This window comes from Bos grunniens, chromosome 6, assembly GCF_055505025.1.
Source record: "Bos grunniens cultivar Pamir isolate PY7600 chromosome 6, Bosgru_T2T1.0, whole genome shotgun sequence".
In the NCBI taxonomy this organism is placed as follows: domain Eukaryota; kingdom Metazoa; phylum Chordata; class Mammalia; order Artiodactyla; family Bovidae; genus Bos; species Bos grunniens.
This window is the reverse complement of record NC_141170.1, coordinates 111,513,490-111,525,988: the sequence shown is the minus strand read 5'-3', so window position 1 is coordinate 111,525,988 and position 12,499 is coordinate 111,513,490. Positions and strand designations below refer to the sequence as shown.

Genomic DNA, 12,499 nt, shown 5'->3' with positions numbered 1-12,499 from the left:
TTTTGAGTTAATTTTTGTGTATGGTGTTAGAAAGATCTTATTCCAGTCTTTTTATAATACCAGCAGCGTCCCTCAGGACCACTAATATCTGGTAGAACACCAAGGAAACAACCTTTCCATGTAGGCACTGGCAGCTAGTCATTTCATGTGGGAAGCAGTACTGGCTAGGAATGTTTTGGAGAAAAATTAAGTGTTGTTTAGTGTTTCTCCATGTTTACCCCTCCCTGGAGGTAAGGTGACTTTATCATTGTGTTCCCAGAGTCATGACATAATATTGTCATTCAACAAATCTTTGTTGAATTAAATTTAGAATAAAACAAGAATGGACTGGTACTTAAGTTTGTGTGAAATATTGATATCACCTGGGGATGTCTAGAAATAACTGGAAGAGACTTGTGGGCAGGGACAATCAAGATTCTCCAATGACTCAGCTTCCAAATGGTAACATTCTCTTTGTTAATGAAAATGTGACCCTCATCTTACCCTTGGGCAAGTGAATTCCAGGGAACATTCAGATTATACTTAGGTGCAAGGCTGTTTGAAATGTCTTTACATTGCATTGTTATTTTCATGAATGAATACTGAATTGTGTGGATATGCCAAATTTTCTTAAATCTATTTACCAGACTGGTTCCAGCTTTTGGTTATTATGAATAATGCTGCTGTGAACAATTCTTTGTGAACAAAGGTTTTCATTTCTTTTGGGGTAGATTCGTAGGCATGGCATTGGATTACTTGTAAACTTTTGTTTAATTTTTACGAAACTGTAAAACTGCTTTTCTGAAGTGGCTGTACATTTCTATCAGAAGTATATGAGGTTACCAATTTCTCCACATTTGTGCCAATATTTGGTATTGTCTTTTGGATTATAGCTATTCTAGTGGTATTTTGATGTGATTTTAATTTGAATATCATTATCATTATACATTTATTGTGCATAGTGACAGTGTGTCTGGAGGGGAATTCTTTTATTTTTACTTATTTATTTTTAGTGTATTTAAAAATTTATCCTGTTTTAATTAGTGAATAGTATTCCATTGGATGTATATATCACATTTATATTTATTTATTTAATTGAAGTATAGTTGATTTCACAAACCTCTGTCCATAGTTCTTCAGGCACTGTGTCTATCAGATCTAATCCCTTGAATCTCACTTCCACTGTTCATGTAATATACAGGTTCGTGACATTGTACAGGAATCAGTGATCAAGACCATCCCCAAAAAAAGAAATGCAAAAGGACAAATAGTTGTCTGAGGAGGCCTTACAAATAGCTGTGAAAAGAAGCAAAGTCAAAAGTAAAGGAGAAAAGGAAAGAATGCAGAATACCCATCTGAATGCAGAGTTCCAAAGAATAGCAAGGAGAGATATGAAAGCCTTCTCAGTGATCAATGCAAAGAAATAGAGTAAAACAACAGAATGGGAAAGACTAGAGATCTCTTCAAGAAAATTAGAGATACCAAGGGAATATTTCTTGCAAAGATGGGGACAATAAAGGACAGAAATGGTATGGACCTAACAGAAGTAGATGATATTAAGAAGAGGTGGCAAGAATACACAGAAGAACTATACAAAAAAGATCATCATGACCCAGATAACCATGATGGCATGATCACTCACCTAGAGCCAGACATTCTGGAATGTGAAGTCAAGTAGGCCTTAGGAAGCATCACTACAAACAAAGCAGGTGGAGGTGATGGAATTCCAGTTGAGTTATTTTAAATCCTAACAGATGATGCTGTGAAAGTGCTGCACTCAATATGGCAGCAAATTTGGAAAACTCAGCAGTGGCCACAAGACTGGAAAAGGTCAGTTTTCATTCCAGTCCCAAAGAAAAGCAATGTCAAAGAATGTTCAAACTACAGCACAATTCCACTCATCTCACATGCTAGCAAAGTAATGCTGAAAATTCTCCAAGCCAGGCTTCAACAGTACTTGAACCATGAACGTCCAGATGTTCAAGCTTATTTAGAAAAAGGAGAGGAACCAGAGATCAAATTGCCAACATCCGTTGGGTCATGAAAAAAGCAAGAGAGTTACAGAAAAACATTTACTTCTGCTTCATTGACTATGTCAAAGCCTTTGACTGTGTGGATCACAACAAACTGGAAAATTCTGAAAGAGATGGGAATACCAGACCACCTGACTTGCCTCCTGAGAAATCTGTATGCAGGTCAAGGAGCAACAGTTAGAACTGGACATGTAATAACAGACTGCTTCCAAATTGGGAAAGGAGTACGTCAAGGCTGTATATTGTCACCCTGCTTATTTAACTTATATGCAGAGTACATCATGGGAAATGCTGGACTGGATGAAGTACAAGCTGGAATCATGATTGCCGGGAGAAATAATAATAACCTCAGATATGCAGGTGACGCTACCCTTATGGCAGAAAGTGAAGAAGAACTAAAGCGCCTCTTGCTGAAAGTGAAAGAGGAGCATGAAAAAGTTGGCTTAAAACTCAACATTCAGAAAACTAAGGTTATGGGATCTAGTCCCATCATTTCATTGCAAATAGAGAAATGGTGGAAACAGTGAAAGACTTTATTTTGGGGGCTCCCAAATCACTGCAGATGGTGACTGCAGTTGTGAAATTAAAAGATGCTTGCTCCTTGGAAGAAAAGCTATGACCAACCTAGACAGCATTTTTAAAAGCAGAGACATTACACTGCTAACAAAGGTCCATCCAGTTAAAGCTACGGTTTTTCCAGTAGTCATGTATGGATGTGAGAATTGGACTATAAAGGAAGCCGAGCGCTGAAGAGTTGATGCTTTTGAACTGTGGTGTTGGAGAAGACTCTTGAGAGTCCCTTGGACTGCAAGGAGATTCAACCAGTCAATCCTAAAGGAAGTCAGTCCTGAATATTCATTGGAAGGACTGATGCTGAAGCTGAAGCTCCAATACTTTGGCCACCTGATGTGAAAAACTATTGGAAAAGACCCTGATGCTGGGAAAGATTGAAGGCAGGAGGAGAAGGGGATGACAGAGGATGAGTTGGTTGGATGGCATCACCGACTCAATAGACATGGTTTGAGCAAGCTCCGGGAGTTGGTGGTGGACAGGGAAGCCTGGGGTGCTACAGTCCATGGGGTCTCAAAGAGTCGGAAGCAACTGAGCAACTGAACTTAAGTGAAAGTTGATTTGCAACGTTGTGTTAATTTCTGCTATACAGCCAAATGACCAGTTGTACATCCATATACATTCTTTTTTATATTCTTTTCCATTATGGTTTATCCGGGGACATTGACATAGTTCCCGGTGCTATACAGTAGGACCTTGTTGTCCACCCATTCTATATATAATAGTTTGCATCTATTAACCCCAAACTCCCAGTCCATCCTCCTCCCACCCACTCACTTCTTTGTTGTTGTTCAGTCACTGAGTCATGTCTGACTCTTTGCAACCTCATGAACTGCAGCATGCCCAGCTTCCCTCTCCTTCACTATCTCCTGGAGTTTGTTCAGGCTCATGTCCATTGAGTCAGTGATGACAACCAACCATCTCATCCTCTGTCACCCCTTTTTCCCTTGCCCTCGATCTTTCCCAGCATCAGGGTCTTTTCCAACGAGTTGGCTCTTCACATCAGGTGGCCAAAGTACTGGCACTTCAGCCGCAGTCCTTGAATGAATATTCAGTGTTGATTTTCTTTAAGATCTCCTTAAAGCTTGATCTCCTTGCTGTCCAAGAGACTCTCAAGAGTCTTTCCAGCACCACAGTTTGAAAACATCAGTTCTTCAGTGCTCAGCCTTCTTTATGGTCCAATTCGCGTATCCATACATGACTACTGGAAAAACCATAGCTTTGACTATATGGACTTATGTCAGCAAAGGGATATCTCAGCTTTTTAAAACACTGTCTAGGTTTGTCATAGCTATTCTTTCAAGGAGCAAGTGTCTTTTATTTTGTGTCTGCAGTCACCATCTGCACAGATTTTGGAGCCCAAGAATATGAAATTTGACACTATTTCCACATTTTCCTCATTTATTTGCCATGAAGTGATAAGACTGGATGCCATAATTTTGTTTTATGAATGTTGAGTTTTAAGCCAGCTTTTTCACTCTCCTTTTTCACCTTCATCAAGAGGCTCTTTAATTCCTCTTCACTTTCTGCCATTAGAATGGTATCATCTGTATATCTGAGGTTGTTGATATTTCTCCTGGCAATCTTGATTCCAGCTTGTGATTCATCCAGCCTGGCATTTTGAATGATGTACTCTGCATTTAAGTTAAGTAAGGAGGGTTCAATATATAGCCTTGATGTACTCTTTTCCCAATTTGGAACCAGTCTGTTGTTCCATGTCCAGTTCTAACTGTTGCTTCTTGTCCTACATACAGGTTTCTCAGGAGGCAGGTAATGAGGTCTGGTGTTCCCATGTCATTAAGAATATTCCACAGTTTGTTGTGATCTACACAGTCAAAGGCTTTAGCATAGTCAATGAAGCAGAAGTAGATTTTTTTTTGGAATTCCCTTGCTTTTTCTATGATCCAGTGTATATTGGCAGTATGATCTCTTGTTCCTCTACGTTCTCTAAATCTAGCATGGACACCTGGAAGTTTTTGGTTCACCTATTGCTGAAGCCTAGCTTGAAGGGTTTTGAACATAATCCTGCTGGCATGTGAAATGAGTGCCACTGTGCGATAGTTTGAACATTCTTCAGCATTGCCTTTCTTTGGGATTGGAACGAAAACTGACCTTTTCCAGTCCTGTGGCCACTGCTGAGTTTTCCAAATTTGGTGGCATATTGAGTGTAGCACTTTAACAGCATCATATTTTAGGATTTGAAATAGCTCAGCTGGAATTCCATCACCTCCATCTGCTTTATTCATAGTGATGCTTCTTAAGGCCCACTTGACTTCACACTCCAGGATGTCTGGCTCGAGGACAATTGCCTCCTTGGTAATTAGAAGTCAGTTCTCTATGTCTGTGAGTCTGTTTCTCCTTCATAGATAGGATCATTTGTGTCATATTTTAGATTCTACATACAAGTGATATCATATGGTATTTTTCTGTCTCAGACTTAATTCACTTAGTATGATAATCTCTAGTGGCATCCATGTTGCTGTAAATGGCATTATTTCATTCTTTTTCATGGCTGAGTATTATTCCATTATATATACATACCACATCTTCCTTATCCATTCATCTGTTGATGGACAATTAGGTTGTTTCCATGTCTTGGCTATTGTGAATAGTGCTGCTATGAATGGCTGCATATATTCTTTTTGAATTATAGTTTTGTTCAGATATATTCCCAGGATCGGAACCCTGGATCACATGGTAATTCTATTTTTAGTTTGCTGAGAAACCTCCATACTGTTTTCCATAGTGGCTGCACCAACTTACATTCCCACCAACAGTGTACGGGGTTCTCTTTTCTCCACACCCTCTCCAGCATTTATTTGTAGACTTTAATGATGCCCATTCTAACTGGTGTGAGGTGGTACCTCACTACAGTCTTGATTTGCATTTCTCTAGAAATGAAGTCTTTTTATAATAATGTCTGAGACAACTTAAAAAACTCATTTTAAGGTTTCAGTTTTTTAAAGGAAATACTTCCTCTTGTTATACTATTCATTAGTAAAACTTCACAGTATCATTTTTCTCTGTTTTTTGTGCCAATTTGAAGAGCTTAGTAGATTGGCAGTGCAGGCTCCAGAGGAATAAGTGTGTTTCAGTCCTGCCCCCTCAGCTTACTTTTGAGGGACTTTTGGCTTGGTACCCAGCACTTAGTACCCAGCACATAGTAGTATTATATATAAAGTATTTAGAACATATAAATGTATACTGATTTTGAAATGTTATAACCACTTTTAAAACAAATTTATATGAAATTGGAATAGATTGTTTTCTTCCTTTTCACTTAGCATTTCCAGCTGTTTCACAGGTCATCTAAGAACCAGCAGATTTTAGCTACTATGGCTACTGTTTTTTGCTACCAAAATAGTTTTATTTTGGCACAATTTTACTCAAACTCATCTAAAATGGGAAAGGATTCTTTGACCAATAGATTTGGTTGCCAGAGGAAGTGATATTAGAAACAGAAGCAGCTTCAGTTCTTTATGACTTAGGTAACCCCATCCATAGAACAAAATACACACACACACACACAATCTTCATTTAACTCTTTGCCTTCAAATCCTTATTGTCCATTTATTGAAGTTTTCATAGTAAATTATTATTAAAAATTCATATAACTCAGTCTGGTTTCATTCATGTTAATGAACAGGTTAACTGAGAAATAGAGATGTCAGGTTCAGTAAGTGTGAAGACTTGTCACAGTCACTGGTGGCTGGATATAATTGTTAGTGGATATATTCATGGGAAAATTAAAAGTTTACATTTTTTTCATTTTAGTTTATAAAGTTTATAAAAAAACTTTCATTTTAGTTTTAGTTTAACACATATATAAACTGTATGTGCTAGTTCAGTTTAGCACAACGCCACACTGAGCATTATTTTTCCTGCTTTTTTTTAAATGATTAGACAGCTTAAACACTATATAACACATAATATACAAGCTAAAATAATGTTGGCATATCAATCCTATTTATAGTTTAGTGATTAAGGTTATGTTGAACAAGAATTATAAAATGTGAATTACTTAATTGAATGAGAAAGTTCCCATTCATATTTTTTAAAGCTTATACTGCTTATTTCCGATAACAACGACACTAAGAAAATCTGATTTCTAAAAACTTTTATTTTGGTTACACCACACAGCATGTGGGATATTAGTTCCCTGACCAGAGATTGAATCCATGCCCCCTGCATTGGAAGCATGAAACCTTAACCACTGGACAACCAGGAAAGTCCCAAGAAGATAAGATTTTTATGTATTCAGTATATTATCTAAAATCCATGATGACAGTACTAAGTCATTTTAAGATATAGACCATCCATTACTTTATGAAATTTAGAAGTCTTGAACACTTCTGTAGTGACTGTGGAATGGACTAAGTAATACTCTTAATGATGGAGATTTATTGCCATTTTTCTTGAAAATAGTTTTGAAATTGGAACATTTTTATATTGAAGATAATCAGGAGATTGTAGATCTCTTACACTGGAGTACTTGTTTGTGCCAAAATTGTATGGTAAAACTTTTGCAGAGGTCTAGTTTCATTGATTTATTGTATTGTGTGCAAAGAACTGAATTTATGTGGTTAGTTGAGAATTCATATCTGTTTGCAGTTTAGTACATTATCAGAAGGCTTTAAATAATTTTTTAGCTACCAAAGAGGTAGTCTTCACTATCCTTAGCAGGAAAAATATAATGCAATTAAAGACATTCTTGCGAACATGCATTTTGTACATCCAGTCATCCCCAACATGTCCAAAGCACCAGAGAAACAACTTACCAGTACAGTTATTTTAACAAGAATAACTAAATTTTGAGGGCAGGATTCAGAAAAACTGCAAAGGGCATGGTTGAAGGAGAATTCAGACCTAAGTCAATGACATGAAATTCCAAATATTCTACAACAGGTACACTGCTGTTTTTTCCAAGGTGTGTCAGGCCAACTGATTGACAAGAGAATATAAAAAGAAACCGAACGGCAGTACGTTATCAGCAGGGTGAGTGCCTGGGCAGCCCTACTGGACCAGAAACTGTGGTTTCAGAGACTACACACATCTTATCTTGCTACTTCACCCACTGAGCCCCCAACCAGGCTGCAGAACCATACGAGGGGTAATTTGAGTCAAACACATCCCAGGTGCAAAGTGACCCACAGTTCTTTGTATACAGTATTTTGCTTTGGTATTATTTCCCTTAAGTTTACACTCCCTTTACTTGGCAGTGGAGGTGAATAAAAAGCTTGCTGCTGAGCTGGATACAAAGGGGACACATACACAGCGTGCAGGTCAAGGACCATTCCATAAGAAAAAGAGATTATGTCTTTATAAAATACTCCAATTCTTCTTTCTGAAATACAGTGCTTTGCTATATACTCTATAAAAAAGATCCAAAGATAAGCCAACTTGAGTTAGAAACCTGTTTAGAAAATAAAAGCTTTCTTTTCTAAGAGATACTTAAAAAGACATAAAGAAGAAAGTGGGCTCGAATTTCTAACTGAAGCTAAAATCACTCAATTTTCTTTAAGGTCAAGCTGAAAGTTAAATACCTGAGGCTAGTGTCTGTGTTGGTACTTCAACTCAGCTCACCAAAGCTCTGATAGGACTCTCTATAGAAAACATGAAGGTCAGAAGGTTAACAGTAACAACAGAGTAAATGACTCTTAGAGAGGAAGCGCAAAACTCTTGAGTTCCACCTACTCCTTTGTTCTCTAAATCAAAATCTCTCTCTTACATGTGTGTCTCTACATATGATTTGTGCAAGATGTTTGCAATATTAGATGGTTGTCTGCAAACCTTTTACTGTAAGGGATGGTGAAAAGTAAAGGAATCCTGTATCTCACTTTCTAAACTGCTACAGTATGAAGAGTACCATGAAAAGAGAAAATCAATTGATCTATAGAACTGAGTTTTATACTGAGATATAGAATGGAAGAATCCCATACTACAGTCTTAATTGGTTTCTTTAAGGCTCAGTCTGTAACCCTAAAATTATATATATATTACATATATGTAAAATACAATATTATATATATAATATAAAATTATATATCTACATAATATAACATTTTATATTATATATATGTAATATATATACTACAGTGAGAGCCAGGTCCATGGCTCATCCAACTCAGGCTCTCTCAGTTGCTTGTTCCAGTTGCATGTGAAAAAGGAAGAAACATCCCTCACACACCTGATTGCTGGGCTTCTCAGGAGGCTCATTGGTAAAGAACCTGCCTTGTCAAGCAGGAGACGTGGGCTGAACCCCCGGGTTGGGAAGATCCCATGGAGGGAAGCATGGTAACCCACTCTAGTATTCTTGCCTGGAGAAGACACAGATAGAGGAGCCTTGCGGGCTATAGTCCATGGGGTCGTAAAGAGTTGGACACTCACAAGGAGTTGGACTAAGCAGCTAAACAGCAACAACAGTAGCATAAATGGAGAAAGTCAGATAGAGGTTTTATTTAAAATGTTAGATAAAGTCCAGAGTCAGGATTAAAGTGAGGCAAGAGAGGCAGGTACCTCGGCCACTCACTCTCAGGTATTTGTGGGGTCCTTAACTCCTTGTTGCTTTTCTTCTGTCACCCTGGCTCCCACCTGATGGAACTGACTACCTAAGAAAATGAGTGGGAACCAGCAAAAGAAAACCAAACAAGAGCTGTAACATCTGAGGCCTCTGAAGAAAAGGTGATAAGGTTAGTCATACGGTGGGTAAAGACCAAAAAATGGAAGTATGTGTAAGAGTAATAATAGCACCTCTCTCTCTGCTTATTCAGCCACCTATCGGGCTATTTCTTGCTGTGTGATGTTTGTTTTTTAAAATTACACAAAAGAGAGAGGAGCTCATAAATCACCTAGTTCAAGAGGTCTTCTTATACTTCCAAAAGGTCTCAATGCTGTCTGGTTAAATAGGCTTAGTGCTTCCAACACAGTTCCAGTAACCTCTTTTATGGTTAGCTGTTGCTTTTAAGACTTAAAACCCTTTCTTCCTCTTTTTTCCTTCCAGAGAAAACTTCCCTAGTTAGAAATCAATAGGGGACTTTGGACATTTCATAGCCAAACTGTTGACATGTTCTTTCTCAAGTGGTTAACATCAACTTGAAAATAATCAGTATGTAAGGAGGCAGCTAACTCAATAGCTGCATCACCAAACTACAACTTCTCTAAAATCAGCTCTCTGCTGAAACTTCAATAAATTAATTAGAATATAAACTTACGTTAATGCTTCTGAGTAATTATAATGAGGAGAGACTCCTAGAAACTTCTGTACTTCATCCATCACTGTAGCAGGATCAGTTCTTAGCTGTTGCCCATCAATAATTAGCAGCTAAGTGACCAAAGAAATAAAAAAAAAAGACAATGCAAATTGGAAAAAGACATGTAACAACATGATACAAAAATTCTGCACTTTAAATTTATTCCATTTTAAGACACTGTACTGAGGGGATTTGCATTCATTGTTGTTAAGACTTAGCCAGGCCATCCTCATTAATGACATGGAACAAAAAATAAATCACACTAATTAAATGCATTCATGTTTTATAATTTGAGACATCCTGCAAACACTATGAAAACAAACAAAAAAATTTGAGTACCAAGAGAGCTTAAGAAAGGTGACTATAAAATCACAAATGAAAATCAAGTTTAAAAACAGATAGAGCAATGATTCCATGATTCAAGCTGGGAAGGAGACTTGTAGGAAAGAAGAAAAGTGACCGGACCAGGTACCATGGGACAGAGGACATATCATTATCCATGATTCCAGTCAAAGGAGCAGCACTGTAAAGTTTTTAGAAATTCTTTGATAATCCATTTGGAGAAAAAGGTAAGATTCCTAGAAAACCTTAAAGTAAACAGAAGTTCCTCAACAGACTAAAGGGAAGAATTTGCTTGTTACTCTGGTGAGGGAAAGGGGTGGTCCCAGCAAGATAAATGACAGGGGATGGTGATGAAGGGCCATAATGCCTGGAAAGCAATTCCTGCTCACACATCTTCTCGAGTGTTTCTATTTAGTTTATACCAGCATTGTTCATCAGAAATTTCTGTGTTGATGGACATACTGTGAGGCTGTGGTATCTAACTGGTGGCTATTGAACATATGAAGTGTGGCTAATGTGACTGAGAAACAATTTTTAATTTTATATAATTTGAATAGAAATTTAAATAGCCATATATGTTTGCATGTATGGTATCATTGTGGCTGCTGCTGCTGCTGCTAAGTCGCTTCAGTCATGTCCGACTCTGTGCGACCCCATAGACGGCAGCCCACAAGGCTCCTCTGTCCCTGGGATTCTCCAGACAAGAACAATGGAGTGGGTTGCCATTTCCTTCTCCAATGCATGAAAGTGAAAAGTGAAAGTGAAGTCACTCAGTCATGTCTGACTCTTCTTGACCCCATGGACTGCAGCCTACCAGGCTCCTCCATCCATGGGATTTTCCAGGCAAGAGGACTGGAGTGGGTTGTCATTGCCTTCTCCGATCATTGTGGTTCTAGACACACAGGTATACACTGTGTCTGATGTGATTAGATTGCTTTATGCAATCCAGTGTAGGGGCTGGTTTTGTAATCTAGGCTAACACTAGGCAAAAGAGAGAAACAAGGATGCCAAGGAAAACATAGGACTTGTGAAAAATCCAGCAAGGTGGTTCAAAGGGAAATAATGTCACTGAAAGCAAAACAGTGTTTGCCTTGTTTGGTTAAGAGCTTTATTCTCAGAATAAAAATCAGGAGTATCAAGCTTCTGAAGCTCTTAACAATCAGGAAAGGCATGCACTAGAAAATAGGGCAGGGAGAATTATCCTGAAATACTTCTAGAAAGAGAATTAGTTTTTCTACCTCTGCCTGTTATTATTTGCCAGAGTCTCCGTTACAGCTAAAAAGTAAATGCTAGTCATGTTTTAATGAGTAAAAAACGTCCTCTATCCTAGAGGCAAAGTCATTGACTTAATGAGACTGTACTACGATGTAGATTGCTATCGCTCAGTACCTGAAAGGGGGGGAAATAAACAAGCCATCTCTCGATATGGCTGGCATACCACCCTGGGACCAAACATCTCTTCTGCAAGGCTCTCAGCTCGGAGGGTGCACGCGGCCCAGCTGAGATCACTTCGTAGAAACTGAATTTCAGAGCCGCGGGGTCTTCATGTGATCGCTGATGCTGTGATGAAAAGGTGGATAATTAAACCGACGTGAACCATAGGCATAAATAATTAAAAACCAATCTCTGTGACAAGTCGCAAAGCTAAAGGAAGGAGTGCCTCACTGAGGGAGAGTTATTTGTTTTGCAATTAATAAAGGAAGAAAATGCTTGCTTGGAGCATCAGGCTTTAAAATTACGACACTGATGAGAGTATATGTTTGAGAATTATTTGGTAGAAGCGGAATTCTTCTTGATAGAATTTCTTAACCTATTTTTCTGAGTTATTTCCATAGTGTGTATATATATATATGTTATTCTGAAAGTAAACTTTTGAAAGTCACCTTAACACCCCCTTTCAGCCTGTAAGAAACCATTTATCATGTCCAGTTAATATCCATAATGCACAAAACACTCTGCCAGTTCTGCCAGATAGTTTTGTTCCATCTAGTAATGCAGTTTTAGATGAGAAAAACCCTATGGGCTATTCAAATGGAGAAACTGGTGAAAACTCTGACATGTGCATTATCTGAAATCCACAGCTTTTATCATACACACTCTAGCATCTAAAAGCCAAGATTATTTTACCTAATGGTAACCTCTGCGGTGAATCAGAACCACTTACTGTACAGAAAATGCAGACGGCAGCAATCCTAAAAGGAAAGCACTTCATAATGGCTCAGGCTCAGGCCCAGGGGTCTGAGGAAATCACCTTTTCCCTAAATTGACCAATAAATATTCAGGCTTAGTGGTGGGTTTGTGGATGTTTACCACATCTAGCTGAAT

At 38.1% G+C, this 12,499-nt stretch overlaps 1 protein-coding gene and 1 long non-coding RNA gene across 2 annotated transcripts in view; one reads left to right on the top strand and one right to left on the bottom strand.

Moving 5' to 3' along the window:
- The window catches only part of LOC147371202 (bifunctional heparan sulfate N-deacetylase/N-sulfotransferase 3), a 176,133-nt gene that overhangs the window by 13,892 nt on the left and 149,742 nt on the right, over positions 1–12,499 (bottom strand). Inside the window, exons 10-11 of the mRNA XM_086407268.1 lie at positions 11,564–11,734; positions 9,794–9,903 (exon numbers count right to left, since the gene is read on the bottom strand). Coding sequence (XP_086263394.1) covers positions 9,794–9,903; positions 11,564–11,734 — 281 coding nt within the window. The remainder of the gene's footprint in view (positions 1–9,793; positions 9,904–11,563; positions 11,735–12,499) is intronic.
- LOC147371203 (uncharacterized) overlaps positions 1–12,499 on the top strand; it is a 116,884-nt gene that overhangs the window by 43,454 nt on the left and 60,931 nt on the right. The window lies entirely within an intron of this gene.